At 41.2% G+C, this 19,343-nt stretch overlaps 1 protein-coding gene across 1 annotated transcript in view; it reads left to right on the top strand.

Moving 5' to 3' along the window:
- Positions 1-1,560: 1,560 nt before the first annotated feature.
- The window catches only part of LOC120046543 (V-type proton ATPase subunit B, brain isoform-like), a 48,521-nt gene continuing 30,738 nt past the window's right edge, over positions 1,561-19,343 (top strand). Inside the window, exon 1 of the mRNA XM_038991871.1 lies at positions 1,561-1,824. Coding sequence (XP_038847799.1) covers positions 1,719-1,824 — 106 coding nt within the window. The 5' untranslated portion in view covers positions 1,561-1,718. The remainder of the gene's footprint in view (positions 1,825-19,343) is intronic.

The raw sequence follows: 19,343 nt of genomic DNA, 5'->3' as shown, positions 1-19,343 counted from the left end.
AACTGTTTCGTTCACTCTCTTTGTTGTTTTTTGTTGTTTCAGTGTTCAGTTTATTTATTCAATTAAAATGAACACTTACCACGCTGCGTTTTGGTCTCCTCCCTTATACGATCGTTACACTGGGAGAATGTCAATTTCTTGATACCATACCAAAATGTAATCCCCATAGGTGCTGGGAAAAACAACATACACTGAACAAAAATATAAACGCAACATGTAAAGTGTTGATCCCATGTTTCATGAGCTAAAAAAATCCATATGCACAAAAATCATATTTTTCTCAAATTTTGTGCACAAATTTGTTACATCCCTGTTAGTGATAATTTCTCCTTTGCCAAGATAATCCATCCACCTGTGTTTGTGGGTAGTTGTTTTCTGTTTTGTCTGCACCAGACAGAACTGTTTCGTTCACTCTCTTTGTTGTTTTTTGTTGTTTCAGTGTTCAGTTTATTTATTAAATTAAAATGAACACTTACCACGCTGCGTTTTGGTCTCCTCCCTTAGACGATCGTTACACTGGGAGAATGTCAATTTCTTGATACCATACCAAAATGTAATCCCCATAGGTGCTGGGAAAAACAACATACACTGAACAAAAATATAAACGCAACATGTAAAGTGTTGATCCCATGTTTCATGAGCTAAAAAAATCCATATGCACAAAAATCATATTTTTCTCAAATTTTGTGCACAAATTTGTTACATCCCTGTTAGTGATAATTTCTCCTTTGCCAAGATAATCCATCCAACTGACAGGTGTGGCATATCAATAAGCTCATTAAACAGTATGATCATTACACAGGTGCACCTCGCACTGGGGACAATAAAAGGCTACTTTAAAATGTGCAGTTTTTCACACAACACAATGCATAGATGTCTCAAGTTCTGAGGGAGCTTGCAATTGGCATGCTGACTGCAGGAATGTCCACCAGAGCTGTTGCCAGAGAATGTAATGTTCAGTTCCTTGACAAAAGCTGCCTCCAACATCATTTTTGAGAATTTGGCAGTAGGTCCAACCGTCAAAACCACATTGGGGGGGGGGGGGGTATTTCTGTCTGTAATAAAGTGTTTTTGTGGGGAAAAAAGTGGCCACTGCTTATCACAGGGCGGCTCAGCACTCACCTAAAAAGTCCATAGTGTTTTTGTGGGGAAGAACTCATTCTGATTGGTTGGGCCTGGCCTATGCCCGCCAAGGCCCACACATGGCTGCACCCCTGCCCAGTCGTGTGAAATACATAGGTTAGGGACTAATTAATTAATTTCAGTTGACTGATTTCCTTATATGAGCTGTAACTCAGTAACATCTTTGAAATTGTTTCATGTTGCGTTTATATTTTGGTTCAGTACAGATCATCACATTTTAATTTGGAATTATAAAATCTATCAAGTGTGTGTGTGTAAAAATGTTCACTTTCCTCCAATTCTTCGGTTGAGAGTCGTGTTAATATCATTATTTAGTATAGGATCGGTCTGTATCCCATATTCACTATGTAGCGTATATTCAAAAAAATGTGCCTGTGATACAGAGGCGCGCGCAGGCAACCGCAACGATCATGTGAACGCGCCCTCTGTCGTGGCTTCCAATGTCATATGACTAGCCGCCGCAGTGTCATTTAATACCATACAGAAATAGCTAGCTTGTTACCAGTATCTTTGAGTTAATACCCTTAGCTACTAGCACACCAGCTATACTGTAGCTCAGGTAGAGGGTTTCGTTTATGGCAACCTTGGTGGGAAACAGAACAATGGACATCAACGGTCCTGCTGCGGCAAGGACACACACACAAGCTGTGACCAGAAACTACATCTCTCAACCAAGGCTGAGTACGTAGCTAGCTACATAGCCAGATGCTTGATTCTCCATAGCTTGCTAACTACTGGATTGTTTGCGCGAAAACAAATCTTAGTGTATGTGAAATATTCGATATAAAGTGCATTACCATTGAACCGACTGTCACTGCAGCGACATAAGTAAAACTGCTTAAAGGTGTGTAATGGCTAGCTTGCAAACTAATATTAGCAAGCTAGCTAACCTGTGTGCGGAGCTGTCTTGCAACAGTCCATTTATAATCTTGCTTGTATGTTATGTAAAAGTATAATCTACCAGTTTAATATTAGAGTACACTTATAAATATAGCTATGCATGTAACTATTTACTATATTTGTTAATCATCAAGCGTTGTGCGAACATTAGCTAGCTAGTTTAAGGTAAAGACAAAGTAAGCTAACTAGCTAGCATAGCCAAATCAGCTGACTGCGCCTGACAGAATGAATAACCGTGTGATAGCAAAATATAGTGTGTCACGCAATCAACGCCTTTACTCTAATGTACAGAAGATTGATGCATGTCATGGAAATTGTAACTATGTAGCTAACTAATCGTATTGGTTTGTGGTGTGGAAATTATTGCTAGGAAGATATAGTTATAGACTGACAAATGGGTTGATTAGCCCACTAAGACGTAATCACGTGAGGCTGAAGGCAAAGAGAACAATGAGACCGATGTTTCACTGGATGTACAAATGTGACGCATCCGGTTGGCTTTTCTACTCACTACCAAATATGGTAGTGAGAGGAAGCCAACTGGCGTGCAGTGGGAGAAGATGGATTTTGGCCGATATTCAGCAAATCTACTCCTCAATTAAACATTTTAATCTCAATACAGTTTTCTGTTCCCCAAACTAGAATCTGTTATAAACAGAACGGACTAAGTTTTGTAGACTTCACCCGTTGCAAAATAAAAAGTGCGCTGTTTAGGAGTGTGAAGGTGAACTGAGTTATTGCACACGGTCACCTCAGAGTAGGCGTTCCCTTACAGAATATGCAGATGTATACTAGAACGCGCCAATAGGATATAGTTATTGCTTGTTCTGCCCACTGACTCATTTGTTCCTATTGGAAATGACAAGCTCTGGTCTATCTTGGTCTAGTTATCACTGTACATAGATTTTTTCCTATTGTGTTATTGACTGTACGTTTATGTGTAACTCTGTTTTTGTCGCACTGCTTTGCTTTAACTTGGGCAGTTGTAAATGAGAACTTGTTCTCAACTGGCCTACCTAGTTAAATAAAGGTGAAATAAAAAAACATAATAAACAATCTTTGTAGTAGGCCTGCTGCTGGTAGTCATTAGATATCACGTTTTTGCAGTACACAACTGACTCAAATAACCAACTCATAATCAAGCTTTGATTATTTGAAATGACTTGTCATGCTAGGGCAAAAAACAAAAAGTGCACCCCTGGGTGGGTGGGGGCAGGACAGAGTTTGGGAAACCCTGATGTAGACCACCATGGCCAGTGAAATGCTACTTACGGCCTTTCCCAACAATGCATAGAATTTTAAATCACTTAATAAAAGATACAGTGAGTAATGATAACTTGGCTATATACAAGGAGTGCCAGTAACGAATCGATGTGCAGGGGTACGAGGTAATGGAGGTAGATAAAGTGCATTTGGAAATTCATACCCCTTGACTTCTACATTTTCCTACATTACAGCCTTATTCAAATTGATTGATCAGGGGAAACTATTTAATCTACACACAATACCCCATAATGACAAAGCAGAAACAGGTTTTAGAAATTTGAAAATGTATTAAAAATCACATTTACATAAGTATTCAGACCATTTACTCAGTACTTTGTTGAAGCACCTTTGCAGCAATTACAATCAAGGCTTCTTGGGTATGATGCTATAAGCTTGGCACACCTGTATTTGGGGAGTTTATCCCATTCTCTGCAGATCTTCTCAAGCTCTTTCGGGTTGGATGGGGAGTGTCACTGCACTGCTGTTTTCAGGTCTCTCCAGAGATGTTAGATCGGGTTCAAGTCCGTGCTCTGGCTGGGCCACTCAAGGAGATTCAGAGACTTGTCCCGAAGCCACTCCTGCGTTGTCTTGGCTGTGTGCTCAGGCTCATTGTCCTGTTGGAAGGTGAACCTTCGCACCCCCAGTCTGAGATCCTGAGTGCTCTGGAGCAGGTTTTCATGAAGGATCTCTACTGTGCTCTGTTAATCTTTCCCTCAATCCTGACTAGTCTTCTAGTCCCTGCCGTTGAAAAACATCCCCACAGCATGATGCTGCCACCACCATGCTTCACCGTGGGGATGGTGCCAGGTTTCTTCCAGATGTGACACTTGGCATTCAGGCCAAAGAGTTCAATCTTGGTTTCATCAGACAATCTTGTTTCTCATGGTCTGAGAGTCCTTTAGATGCCTTTTGGCAAACTCCAAGCGGGCTGTCATGTGCCTTACTGAGGAGTGGCTTTCGTCTGGCCACTCTACCATAAAGGCATGATTGGTGTAGTGCTGCAGAGATGGTTGTCCTTCTGGAAGGTTCTCCCATCTCCATAGAGGAACTCTGGAGCTCAATCAGTGACCATTGCATTCTTGGTCACCTCCCTGACCAAGGTTCTTCTCCCCTGATTGCTCAGTTTGGCCGGGTGGCCAGCTCTAGAAAGAGTCTTGGTGTGTTCTTGGGGACCTTCAATGCTGCAAACATTTTTGGTACCCTTCACCAGATCTGTGCCTCGACGCAATCCGGTCTCGGAACTCTACTGACAATTCCTTCGACCTCATTACTTGGTTTTTGTTTTGACATGAACTGTGGGACCTTATATAGACAGGTGTGTGACTTTCCAAATCATGTCCAATCAATTGAATTTACCACAGGTGGACTCCAATCAAGTTGTAGAAACATCTCAAGGATGATTAATGGAAACAGGATGCACCTGAGCTCAATTTTGAGTCTCATAGCAAAGGGTCTGAATATTTATCTAAATTCATGTTTCTGTTTCTTGTTTAAAAAAACAACAACATTTTGTTAAAAATAAAACAATGTTTTTTGCTTTGTCATTATGGGGTATTGTGTGCAGGTTGAAAATTTGTATGTATTTAATCAATTTTGGAATAAGGCTGTAACGTAACAAAATGTGGAAAAAGTCAGGGGCTCTGAACTTTCCCAATGCACTGTATGTACATATTTCTAGGAATAAAGTTAGATGTTAACAGTAGCAGCAGCATATGATGAGTCAAAGTTTATACAAAAAGGGTCAATGAAGTTAGCAGACTTATGGCATGGGGGTATAAACTGTCCAGGGTCCTGTTGGTTGCAGACTTGCATCGGTTCTGCTTGCCATGCTTAAGCAGCGAGAACAGTCTATAACTTGGATGGCTGGAGTCTTTGACAATATTTAGGGCCTTCCTCTGACACTGCCTGGGCTGTCCACACTACCCTCTGTAGCGCTTTATAGTTGGATGCCAAGCAGTTGCAATACCAAGCGGTGATGCAGCAAGTCAAGATTCTCTCAATAGCACAACTGTATAACTTTTTTAGGATCTGAGGGCTCACTTCAAATAATTTCAGCCTCCTGAGGGGGAAGAGGCGTTGTCGTGCCCTCTTCACGACTGTTGGTGTGTTTGGACCATAATAGATCCTTAGTGATGTAGACACAGAGGAACTTGAAGCTCTCGACCCGCTCAACTACAGCCCATCGACGGAGGGCCGAGCACGCCCCCATTCACGTTTCCTGTTGTCCACGATCAGCTGCTTTGTCTTGCTGACGGTGAGGGAGATGTTGTAGTCCTGCCACACCACACTGCCAGGTCTCTGATCTCCTTATACGCAGTCTCATTGTCGTCGGTGATCAGGCCTACCACGTCGTGTTGTTGGCAAACTTAATGTTGGTGTTGGAGTCATGCGTGGCCACACAATCGTGGGTGAACAGGGAGTACAGAAGGGTATTAAGCTCGCACCCCTGAGAGGGGGCCCAGTGTTAGGGTCAGTGTGGTGGATGTGTTGCCTACATTCACCACCTGTGGGCATCCCGTCATGAAGTCCAGAATCCAGTTGCAGAGGGAGGTGTTCAGTCTCAGGGTCTTTAGGTTAATGATGAGCTTTGTGGGCACTATGGTGTTGAACGCTGAGCTGTAGTCAATGAACAGCATTCTCATTTTGGTGTTCTTTTTGTCCAAGTGGGAAAGTGCAATAGAGATTGCATCATCTGTTGGGGTGGTATGCTTATTGGAGTGGGTCCAGGGTGTCTGGGATGATGGTGTTGTGAGCCATGGCCAGCCTTTCAAAGCATTTCATGGCTAAAGATGTGAGTGCTACGGGGCAGATAGTCATTTAGACAGATTACCTTGGCGTTCTTGGGCACAGGGACTATGGTGGGACTATGTTGGTCTGCTTAACGTAGGTATTCAGGTGTTGCGTTTTCGTAAAAAAAAAAACAACTCGTAAGAAATATCTTGCTTCATTTTGCAAATGCAGATCTAAAATGCTTGTTATTGTAATTTCAGCTCGACATCACTCATTTTGTACTTCAGTTGCACTTCTCCACTCGGAGGATAATTCACCTATGGCAGCGCTCTGACAGATGTGTAGCTACTTTTCTCGGCATAGCCTACTTTTCTCTGGTGAATTGTAAGATTCACTTCAAACATAACATTAGGAAATGTAGCTGGCTTCATTCTTTCTATGATAAACATTTCGATTTTTTTTTAATTGCTCATTGTAAGCTCATTTACTTGTGTGGCTGCTAGCCAAATAGCATTACAATTCTGTCATCTGATGAAAAGGAAGCTATATTCAGCTGAATGTGTTACAGTAATATATTTTCTGTGAAGGAAAACTTTAGTTGCACGCCACTGATCACTATTGAAGCAAAAAAAAAACACTGACTTTTAATATAAAACACAGGTGAAATGGATTAAAACACATATGTTTGAAAATGCAGAATTCGGAACTCTAACGCGACCCCTGAGTATTAGACTGGGTCGGGGAGGTTGAGAAAGTCAGTCAGGACACTCGCCAGTTAGACAGCGCATGCTCTGAGTACGCGTCCTGCAAACCCGTCTGGCCCTTTACCTTTGTAATCCGTGATAGTTTGCAAGCACTACTACACCCAACAAGCATCAGAACCGGTGTAGTAGGATTCCATCTTAGTCTTGTGTTGACGCTTTGCATGTTTGATAGTTCGTCGGAGAGCAAAGCAGGATTTCTTATAAGTGTCCGGGTTAGTGTTCCGCTCCTTGAAAGGGGAAGCTCTAGCCTTTAAAAAAAATAAAACTGCAATCCTTGGCTTCTGGTTGGGATATGTACGTACGGTCACTGTCGGGATTATGTCGTCGACGCACTATTTAATGAAGCTGGTGACTGATGTGTTAACCTCTTCAATGCCATCGGATGAATCACAGAACATATTCCAGTCTGCTAGCAAAACAGTCCTATATCTTAGCATCCACTTCATCAGACCGTGTCCGTATTGAGCACGTCACTGGTACTTCCGGTTAGATTTTTTGCTTGTAAGCAGGAATCAGGAAGACTGTTATGGTCAGATTTGCCAAATGGAGGGCAAGGGAGAGCTTTGTGTGCGCGTTTGTGTGTGGAGTAAATGTGATCTACAGTTTTTATTTTTTGTCTCTAGTTGCACAGGTAACATGCTGCTAGAAATAGGTAAGACGAATTGCCGTTTTCCTGTATTAAAATCACTGGCAGCATCGGTTTGTGGTGGTAAATATACGGCTACGAAAAATATATATCTAATTTCTTGGTAAATAGTATGGTCTACAGCTTATCATGATTCAAGCATTAAAAAGCAAATTCCTTCCCAAACCATACATTTTTCAACAAAACGTGATACTACATTCACTAAAACTGTCAAGTGCAATTTTAGGCGTTCTCTGGTCATTAGTTCTATTCGTATTAACTGCCATGTAAAGCAAAACTACCCAAGCTCTGGTTGATAGTTCCAGAACTTTGCAGGTTCTTATGGCATACAATTGCTGTAGAGTCCCCCCCCCCCCCCCCCCCCCCCCTGCTAGCTAGCTAGCCAACTACACAGCCAACACAATCACTCCAGACTGAAGTTGGGAAGACGGCAAACTACCGTAATTTCCGGACTATAAGCCGCTACTTTTTCCCACGCTTTAAACCTCGCGGCTTATACAATGACGCGGCTAATTTAAGGATTTTTCCCGCTTTCACAAGATTCATGCCGCCAAAAAACTGAGCACCGTCACATAATGTGACGTAAATCGAGCGCGCTCTAACTACCCATCATTCTGATTACGGTAGTCATTTTGTCACCCTCATCATGGCAAAGACACGGAGAAATGCATATGATGCAGCTTTCAATTTGAAGGCGATCGATCTGGCTGTTGGAAAAGGAATTAGAGCTGCTGCACGGGAGCTTGGCCTTAATGAGTCGATGATAAGATGTTGGAAACAGCAGCGTGAGGAACTGACTCAGTGCAAAAAGACAACAAAAGCTTTCAGAGGGAAGAAAAGCAGATGGCCCGAACTAGAAAATGAGGCTTGGATGACAAGTGGGGAGAAATCCTTCACTAAAACGGGCCGCATGCGAAGAGCAACTTATGGTCAAGTCTGCCAGTGGGTCCTGACAGCGTGGAGCATTGTCAAAAAATCCACTATAATCAACGGGTTTCGGAAGGCTGGACTGCTGCGTGTTGAAGAGGGCAGCATGAGCTCAGCGGGGAATTTGCCTCCGGATGAAAGTGACGAGAGCGACAATGAAAACGATCCAACATCGGATGAAGCAATTCTGAGGCTATTCAACTCCGACACCGAAGGAGATGACTTCAGTGGTTTCAGTGCACAGGAAGATAGTGACCAATGACTTTCTTGGTAGGCTACTGTTTACTGCTATTTTTTTTAGTTACAAGCCGTGTTTCGTTAAAAATAAATAGGCTTTTAGTTACAAGCTGTGTTTCGTTTAAAGGCTGTGTAAAGTTCATTTGTTTCAATGTACCGGTAGGCACCTGCGGCTTATAGACATGTGCGGCTTATTTATGTACAAAATACATATTTTTTTTAATTCAGTGGGTGCGGCTTATATTCATGTGCGCTTAATAGTCCAGAAATTACGGTATCTACGTTTCGTGTTACCTGTTTCTATTGGCATTGCTTTTTATATATCAATTCAACTTATGCTGATTCAGTCTCATCCCGACACTTTAATTATTATGGGACACATTGTAGATCAAATATCAATATTGCAACAGTGTTGCAAATGTCGGTGATGGTGTCTAGATGCTTTTTTTCAGTGGATATCAAGTTTATAAATTGCCTGGCTGGGTAGATGAGACAGTGGCTCTGTAGAAGTAACAGTTGCTAGGTAACGTTGTCAACAATGGCGCTTTTTAGGAATGTACTGGCCATGTGTATATGTTGTCTAGTATATCATGTGCAGGATAGACTCTAACAATGGGAATTCCAAATCAGCCGTTGTTTAAATCAAGATGGTTTACCCAGAGGCGCAACCTCGCTAGACTTCCGGGAACACTTGTGAAACAGACCAAGCAGATCAGGCTTTGAGAAGTCAGAGGGAAGTGAACAATTCTTACTTAGATCATTTTCTCAATCTAAAGGCACAAGCTAGATTCGAGCCAATATCTTAAGTACTTCAACATGTTATTACTCCAGCCCTGTGAAAGTGACAAACTGACATGTTCTTCAAAAACAAATAATATCGAAGTAGTGCCTTTGATTTGACGGCCTGCGCAGTTAGGCTCAAGATGACAGTTAGACCCGATGACGTGTTCCTGCGCATAAGCTTAGCTAGCCATCGTTGCCATGACATCGCCCACAAGTGAGGTCTGGGATTTCTATTGGAGAAGCATTTTCTGTCCATCTTCATACGGTCTTTGGTTTACCATTGATTGAAAATAAAATTTGCCAGTTCCGGTCTACTGTACCAGGATGGGTCTCCCATAAACATCAATGCAATAGCAGCTTGGTCTGGTCTACTTAGTTAATTTACTTGAATTGAACCAGAAAAAACTGCGGGTGGGGCATCTAGCTTCCTTTAAATCTCTGAATGTGTCATGTATTCATTTTTTCATTGATTCATTCCCTCTTGTATTGCCATCCTGTGTGTGTGTGTATATATATATATATAACATGTTTGACAATGACTTTGTCTATGACACTGCAAATATTAAAACAAATCATCTAGCTGATGCCCCGTTCTAAAATATCCATTCAATGGTTGAAAAAGGCCCAAGATATAGCCTAGCCGACTGCAATTTAGGTGAATTGACTCATGTTAGCAGTAGGGCAATTCCATGGTAATGAAATTACGCTGACTCAGATTTTTCACTTTACAATGTATACCAGACGAACAATTGATTTAAAAGTTGAACAAACCATAGAAATCTATGCACTATGACTACTTTTAACAATTTCCACAGAAAATTGTACATCACATTTACAGGAAGAACTGTGCAGATACAAAGTTTGGTTTCTGTTACCTAACCTTTCGTGCTCAGGGGTTCCGCTAGCGGAACACCCACAACATTCCGCTGAAAAGGCAGCGCGCGAAATTCAAAGATATTTTTTCTAAATATGTAACTTTCACACATTAACAAGTCCAATACAGCAAATGAAAGATAAACATCTTGTTAATCTACCCATCGTGTCCGATTTTTAAAATGTTTTACAGCGAAAACACAACATATTTATGTTAGATGAAAAGCAGAAATAGAGAGAATTAATCACTAACCTTTGATGATCTTCATCAGATGACACTCATAGGACATCATGTTACACAATACATTTATGTTTTGTTCGATAATGTGCATATTTATATCCACAAATCTCGGTTTACATTGGCGACATGTTCAGAAATGCCTCCAAAATATCCGGAGTAATTACAGAGAGCCACGTCAAATAACAGAAATACTCATCATAAACTTTGATGAAAGATACATGTTTTACATATAATTAAAGATACACTGGTTCTTAATGCAACCGCTGTGTCAGATTTTTTTAAAAACTTTATGAAAAAGCATACCATGCAATAATCTGAGACGGCGCTCAGAAATACACAACATTTCTCAGCCATGTTGGAGTCAACAGAAATACGAAATTACATCATAAATATTCCCTTACCTTTGATGATCTTTCATCAGAATGCAGTGCCAGGAATCCTAGTTCCACAATAAATTGTTTTTTTGTTCGATAATGTCCATTACTAGTGTCCAATTAGCTACTTTTGCTAGCACTTTTAGTTCACATGTCCAAACGCTGGCGCTGGTCCAGGCGAACTCGGACGAATACTTAAAGTTATATTCCAGGTCGAATAAACTGGTCAAATTAAGTAGAGAATCAATCTTCAGGATGTTGTTATCATATATATATCCAATAACGTTCCAACCGGAGCATTTCTTCATGTCTGTATAAGTAATGGCACACATTGCCATTTCATGACTAGCGCGCGTGACCAGGAACTAGCATTCTGCCAGACCACTGACTCATTCCCCTCCCATCCGGTCCCACCACAGCATAAGCTTCATTCCACGTTCTACTGACTGTTGACATCTAGTGGAAGGCGTATGAAGTGCAAACAGATCCATATATTACAGAGAATTGAATAGGCGATGACTTTCACATCGACCCTTCTCAGAATTCTCACTTCCTGTTTGGAAGTTTGCCTGCCATATGAGTTCTGTTATACTCACAGACATAATTCAAACAGTTTTAGAAACTTCAGAGTGTTTTCTATCCAATAGTACTAATAATATGCATATATTATCATCTGGGACAGAGTAGGAGGCAGTTCAATTTGGGCACCAATTCATCCAAAAGTGAAAATGCTGGAATTGCCCATTTATCAAATTATGACTAGCTTTATCAATTGAACTGGAGCTTGCAAATCTTTGTTCTTGTCTGTACAAAAATACCTGTCTGCATTGTGTTGCTAAATAATAAATTTTTGCAGCTCAGCTTTTACTTACATTTTTATGAATCTTTTTGCCTAAAAATGGATAACATGTGGTATTTGATGTGTTCTTAAGTAGTGGCCAAAATTTAATACAGGATTATATGAAAGAGAACAGAGAGAAATCACATCCCCATGTTATTATTTCATGGTACAGTTAATGGGGTCACCATCCATCTGTGATATGCCTCCATCTCGCAGGCCTTTTAGCAGTGGTGTATTGGGAAAGGCTGCCTTTCAGAGATCTATTCTTCACCACAGTGTGAAAATAGGCCTGGCCATCATCCTGCTGTCTCTGATTCCGGCTAAAGGCAGTACACAAACAACCTTAGAACCATATTAGGAACACAAGCATTTCTCTACACCTGCGATAACATCTGCTAAATATGTGTATGTGACCAATAAAATAATTTTATTTGATATTGTAGTCTGAATTCAGCCTTCTGCTCTTGGTGACCATATGCGACCCGTTTCAAGAAACTTAATAAACTTGTATGCCATCTGCAATCATTAGGATGTTTTTAACATATAGCTTCAATAAAGTTCCAACCGGAATATTCCTTCTGTCTGCGTGAGCCATGGAACGGCAGTGGCTTGCATGCGGAAGAGGGATGTTACGCGAGTGGCCGCTTGATGGACACCTGACTGATTCTGCTCTCATTCTCTCCCAGAACACCATAGAAGTCTCACTGGAATTTCTATTTATTGCTGACATCTAGTGGAACCCCTAGGCAGTGCAACCCCTGCCATACGTCATTTGGAATTCTTTTGGGACTCTGTTGAATACAGACAATCTCAGATTTCTGACTTCCGGTTTGATTTCAACTCAGGATTTTGCCTGCCAATATGAGTTCTGTTAATCTCAGAGAAATAATTCAAACAGTTTTAGAAACTTTGGAGTGTTTTCTATCCAATATTAATAATAATATGCAAATATTAGGAACTATGACTAAGGAGCAGGCCGTTTGAAATGGGCACCTTTCATCCAAGCTACTCAATACTGCCCCTGCAGCCATAAGAAAAGACTCCACTATGCAAGTAACAATTTCACTGTACTGTTTACACTTACTGTATCCTGTGCATGTGCGTTTAGGGATCCTGAGTGGCGCAGCAGTCTAAGGCACTTCATCACAGTGCTCTAGGCTTCACTACAGACCTGGGTTCGATCCCGGGCTGTATCACAACCGGCCGTGATCGGCAGTCCCATTGGGCGGCGCATAATTGGCCCAGCGTTGTCCGGGTAAGGGGAGGGTTTGGCCAGGATAGGTTGTCATTGTAAATAAGAATCTTTTCATAACTAACTTGCCTGTTTGAATAAATAAAAACGTGACAAACAGATTTTATTTTATATAGTATATGTTTACCAGAGACTGTAATGTGAAGAACAGCATTTTGTTGTTACATCCTGAATTTAAAATTGATTAAATATTTTTTTCCTCACTCCTCTACACACAATACCCCATAATGACAATGAAGACATGTTTTAGCACATTTTTTGAAAAATAAAATTAAGAAACCTAATTTGTACTGTACAAAAATATAAACGTAACATGCAACAATTTCAAAGAGTTTACTGAGTTACAGTTCATATAAGGAATCAGTTAATTGAAATGATTAAATTGAAGACCTAATCTATGGATTTCACATGACTGGGAAACCAGATATGCATCTGTTGGTAAGATACCTTAAAAAAAAGTAGGAGCGTGGACCACCACTTGCCTCATGCAGCGTGACACATCTCCTTCGCATAGAGTTGATCAGGCTGTTGATTGTGGCCTGTGGAATGTTGTCTCACTCCTCTTCAATGACTGTGTGAAGTTGCTGGATATTGGTGGGAACTGGAACACTGGTGGAATATTCAATTCAAGTGAGAGAGACTTTGTCATGTCTTCAAACAATCATCTTTATTTAATATCGATACATTTTTGCAATGATGAAACAGGTCAACTCCACAGTCTTCACTGTTTGGATGAGCAGCCTAACTGAAAAGGAACAAACAGATATTATATAGGACCTAAAAATGCTTAGTCAGACTGGTTCCAACCTTCCCATAAGCCACCTTGGTCCATCTCCTGGTTATCTGCACGGGATGTTGTTTGACTTCAAACCCTGCTTAGTTTCCCAGATGCCAGGAAGATGAGACGATGAGACATTGTTCTAAACTTTCCCAGGCTATCACGGGTCACACACACCACAGGTTTATATCACCAAGTCATTGTCAGCTCAAGCTATCTCTAGCAAAACCTATTTTTCTTGACCATACGCCCAGAGTAACTGCAGGAAGCTAGAGTGGAAACCACCTCTTTATAGAAACGCAGTTTTAAACAGAGCAGGATAGTCCTACTATTTAAGTATTGATTGCTTAAGAATAGTCTCAACATAGTACACAACTTCTTTACCCATGTCATCATTAGCATAACAACAATCGATCCATAATACATTCATTGCTCCACTCACATAGTTATCATACAAAACTTACTCAAATGAGTCATTTAAAAAAAAATCATTCTGTTTCCAATTCATAATTAAAACACCAATTTAATTATCCAACCCAAATTTAGAATGACATTCCTCAGTGATTCACATTGGTTCTATCACTCAAAATGTAAAACCCTCAAAATGTAAAACCCTCAACTTAACACACATCAACACTGGCAGAATGTACATTTATATTAACATACAATACATTTACCTTATTAACCCAATAAACTTTCTCATCAGTGTTATAATTACAGATCAGTAGCAGTGTATAGACCTCAATCAACCTGATATTATAAATCAATTACGGGCACAGTTGACCAACCCCCTCCCTTTCCCAGCACTCAATCTTCTGGCATTTCTTCATTTTTCTTCTTCAGATAGCTTCAAAGTGGATGGGCCATGACAATGCCCCAATTTCAATGTCTCACCTGAACCCCACCAAAATGATTATGTCTTGTCAACCAGTATACCAGCAATGTGAGAAGTTTTGGAACGGATCTCTCTTCATGCTCACTCCACGTGGACTTCTTTTGCACTCCTGATAGAAAAGGCAGTTGATAGCTTCAACTGGATGCTGTACACCGGTTGCTGGCTTGGACTCAGATCTCTCGATAGAAGTGGTGTAGGACAAGACCGTATTGAATGCCATTTCTTCAGCTGGTTAGAGGGGGTTTTGAGGTCCACACCCTGTTTGGTCAAATGATCCCTTCCATGCATCTACAGTGGTTCCTCCTTTTAAAAGTTGCAATCTTACACCGCAGGACTTAGAGGTAATTTGTGGTTTAGTACGGTACCCTGCGTCACCACTTCATTGCTCCAGACCAGCGCAAGGGGGAGTTAGAACACTGATTATCCTTTTGGGTCCTACTGTGTCTCTAACTGACAATGAATGGGTGACATAAACCTAAATAGAAACTGATAATTGTGCACAACTTCAGTATTACTTACTAAAACTGTTAGACTAAGATTTGTATTTTATTTTGTTAGCATTATTTTGGTTTTACTGTAGTACTGTAGGCCACTCCCGACCAGTCACGTTGTACATGGCACAACGGTCTAAGACGCTGCATAGCATACTGTGTTGCTGCAGATGCTGGTTCAATACCTGTGCCGGCCTCAACTGGGAGACCCATGAGATGACTAGGTTTTTGTTTTTTCTCCCTCTTAAAAACAGAAATAAATAATTCTAAATAACAAACTGGCTTTATTTACAAATTAGTAACAATGTCTCACCTCCTATTCAACAATGGCCTTTTTTATTATTGATTTAGAATTATATAAAAGCCCGTTGGATATTCTCACAAATATATTATTAACCCTGTTATTAGCAGGACAATATATTTTGGTCATGGCTCCCGAGTGGCGCACAATGGGACTGCCGTGCAATTCTCCAGCTGTACCCACTGAAAGCGTGCGACGTTCAAGGCACGAGGGCAGGGGGCACGGGATGGGCCGCAGAGCCGCGCACAGAAGACCGACCTAGCCCATGGGGAAGGGAGGGGGAGGACCTCCACACTGGCAACACTTTAATTAAAGGGCATTACACTAATAATGGCGCTGACTTGGGAAACGTTCCGTGTTAGGGCCAGTCTGCACGTTCAAACTAAAACCATGTAACTAATAATGGCATCTTTATGCTTTCGTTAATAAAATAATCATAAAAATACTTTCAAAATGTGGATGTTTATTTAGTTATGGATCCATAACAAATTACTATGGGAATATATATCACTGAATTACAGAAATATCTTCTATGTAATTATTGGCAGAGTCACATATTTTTCAATATACTGTAGGCCTACCGTAGACAACATGAGTCTCAATAGTGTTGTGTAATGTGCTGTTAAAAGTGGTGTGGGTCTTATTTATTTAAAGAGCATATTGAAGGTAGAAGCAATATGATTTAAAGCGATAGCCTACAACTATTTTAGCACTGTTTCGCGCTGCTCTGAGACAAGCATGGAAGCTGGTCTTGATAAATCAATGAGATTTTTATTTTCACTGAATCTCCGTTTGGTTATTGGTTAGACTAGAATTAGAAAATTAGGGTATAGAAATGTTATGCTCTTAGTGTAACCTTTATTTAACTAGGCAAGTAAATAAGATTTTTTTTCTTAACTGACAAGGACAGCCTACTCCTTCCTCGCCGTCGGGGAATTGAACCCTGGTGTCCCGCTTGCTTGCAGGACATGGGGATTCTTTAGCTAAATAGCCCAGTACTGTACTCTCGACCGTCACGTTGTACAGAGCCATATTTTCAGTTCCATCCTAACGGAAACCCAGAGGGTTTTTCTTGGAATCGAAACACTATAATATTAATTTAATTAAGAAATTAACAGTCAAAAGTTTGGACACCTACTCATTCCAGGGTTTTTCTATATTTTTACTATTTTCTACATTGTAGAATAATAGTGAAGACATCACAACTATGAAATAACTCATATGGAATCAGTTAAGAACAAATTCTTATTTACAAGGATAGCCTACTCCTTCCTCCCCTTCGGGGAATTGAACCCCGGTCTCCCACGTGCCCGCATTCTCTAGTACAGCCATTATTGAAGGCTATCAAATGCTTCTCAAAGATGTCCTCTGGTGGTAAAACTAGCACTAACTAGCATTACTGGTACCAGTGGTTCACACTTAAATAACGTGCCATAGAATTCTGCCGCACCATGCAAGCTGCGCCGCAGTACGCTGCAACTTTTAAAGGAGAAACCACTGTAGGCAGGTTACCAAGAGTGACAATGCTCCTCGCCCCAGCAAATGGCTCTAAACTGTTACTATGGTGTCATTGTTCTTTCGATTTATAGTAACTGCACCACTCTGCCACCTTTTGCAGAGGCTGTGGGTTTAACCAGCTGTCTCTTTGAATAGGTGTCTCCATCAGTATGCGCCCTGCCAGCAAAAATTATCCCACAGATTAGTGTTGCCAGCCAATTCTACCCCGTTTTCAAGCCTGATTACACATGTCCCAATCAATGCAGTCAGGTGGGGAGTCCTCTTTACATATTGGGTCCATCTACTTGCAGGGTTAAAAGCCTGCCCATTTGATTGGGTTGTCATCACTATAAGGAGCATTGTTAGAAGAGCCCAGCGTTAGAAACTTGAAAGAGCAAGGTAATGGCAAATTCGGCAGCATCCACATTTTCGGTGAACGCCTCAGACCTAGGCTATTCATTAATTAAACCTATTCATACTATTTGATTAATGTCTTAATCATTTGCACTCTTACATTTTTGTATGATGACTGTTGGAATATTTCAAGATACTTAAAATTAAACCTCCTTTTCCTTTTTCCTCTCCATCCATCATACAAGGGTGGATGTTCTATTTGGCTTCTCAGAAACGTGATACTTTCTAGTTTGAGGTTCTGCCATTTCAAGAAATTAGTCAACGTACCAATGCCTGTATGCAGGCTTTTATAGCCTTGAATGATTTTATGAAGCAGGCTGATTTAGGCTATTCAATGTCATATTCATTTAAATAATACTGCTATACTGTCCTTGTACCATATAATATATTTTTATTAATTGGTTTTTGTTTGTGATCTCTCTTACACTGATTTTAACAGCCATTGAGATTTTACTGAAGGTTGCTTTAATTCAGTTTTGCAAGGTCTGTCTTGACTCTTGTCCAATGTTCCCTCTAAGCTGCCACTCATCTCCCCCAGGACTGCTGCTCAGAAATATAAGTCCACAGAGAGAAGCACGAGATTGAACTTCACTCAACTTTCTTCAGCAGTGATCACCAACCTGGACTGGTTGATCTCCAAAGCAATTCCTAGTCGGCAAACATTTCTGTAAAAAACCCAACGGTTGGCCTTCCGGGTGGCGCAGTGGTCTAAGACACTGCATCGCAGTGCTAGCTGTGCCACCAGAGACTCTGGGTTCGAGCCCAGGCTCTGTCGCAGCCGGAAGCGACCGGGAGGTCCATGGGGCGACGCACAATTGGCCTAGCGTCGTCCGGGTTAGGGAGGGTTTGGCCGGTAGGGATATCCTTGTCTCATCGTGCACTAGCGACTCCTGTGGCGGGCCGGGCGCAGTGCGCGCTGACCAAGTCGCTAGGTGTACGGTGTTTCCTCCGACACATTGGTGCGGCTGGCTTCCGGGTTGGATTCGCGCTGTGTTAAGAAGCAGTGCGGCTTGGTTGGGTTGTGTTTCGGAGGACGCATGGCTCTCGACCTTCGTCTCTCCCGAGCTCGTACGGGAGTTGTAGCGATGAGACAAGACAGTAACTACTAACAATTGGATACCATGAAATTTAATAATACATAATTTTTTTTAAATTAAAAACCCAACGATAAAGCCTTGTTCCTATTTTTTGGTGTTCTTCTCGGGCTGTTAGCGCACGATTCAGCTGACCAGCACGTCGGGTAGGCGGACTGTTTCCATTTTGAGACATTTCATGTCTCTGAAGGTACAAACTCCCTCTTCCCGGTGGGCCCAGAGAGCAAATCAAGTGCACCATACGCCTACCGCTGGCCAAACGGATGGCTCAGATGAACGCGTCTGCAGTAACGTAGCAGGCATAAAAGAAAGCGACAGCAAAGTTGATACTGTGAGATTTGAAAAAGTTATCTTTAAACCATTACTAGAGAGAGACTCAACGAGTTCGTTTAAGTTCTAACTCAGCACTGTCAACTTTTATAAGCCATAAAATGTACGTTCTTCCTATTTCCACTCAGCGCTACAACAAGCACTGCAGAAGTAATGAATTAGTAGGAAAGTGTATCTATAGGCTTGCGTTGTTATTATTAGTAGAGGAAGAGAGGAATATTTCACTTTCTCTGTTCATAGGAGTAACAACATGAATTTGTGCATGAGGGAGAAATAATGCGGTGCGACTCGAGTTTGGCATCTGGAAGATGTCCCTTTTTGGTCAGTGTCAGTGGAGGAAAGGGAGAGCGAGGGATGTTGAGAGGCAGACCCTCAGTCTGCTACTCTCTCTGTCAGCTGATACTGACCATCAGATGCAGGCACCATCAGCCCAGTAAAATAAAAAGCATTTTAATAATAACATAATCACTCAGCTGTGCTTCACAAGTAATGTAACAAGTCTATTACCGGTGTGATCATATCGCCTGTCTCAAATTTTTAAATATATATATTTTTTAAAGGCCTGA

Source organism: Salvelinus namaycush, chromosome 4 (assembly GCF_016432855.1).
Source record: "Salvelinus namaycush isolate Seneca chromosome 4, SaNama_1.0, whole genome shotgun sequence".
Lineage (NCBI taxonomy): Eukaryota > Metazoa > Chordata > Actinopteri > Salmoniformes > Salmonidae > Salvelinus > Salvelinus namaycush.
This window is presented reverse-complemented; position numbering and strand designations above follow the sequence as displayed.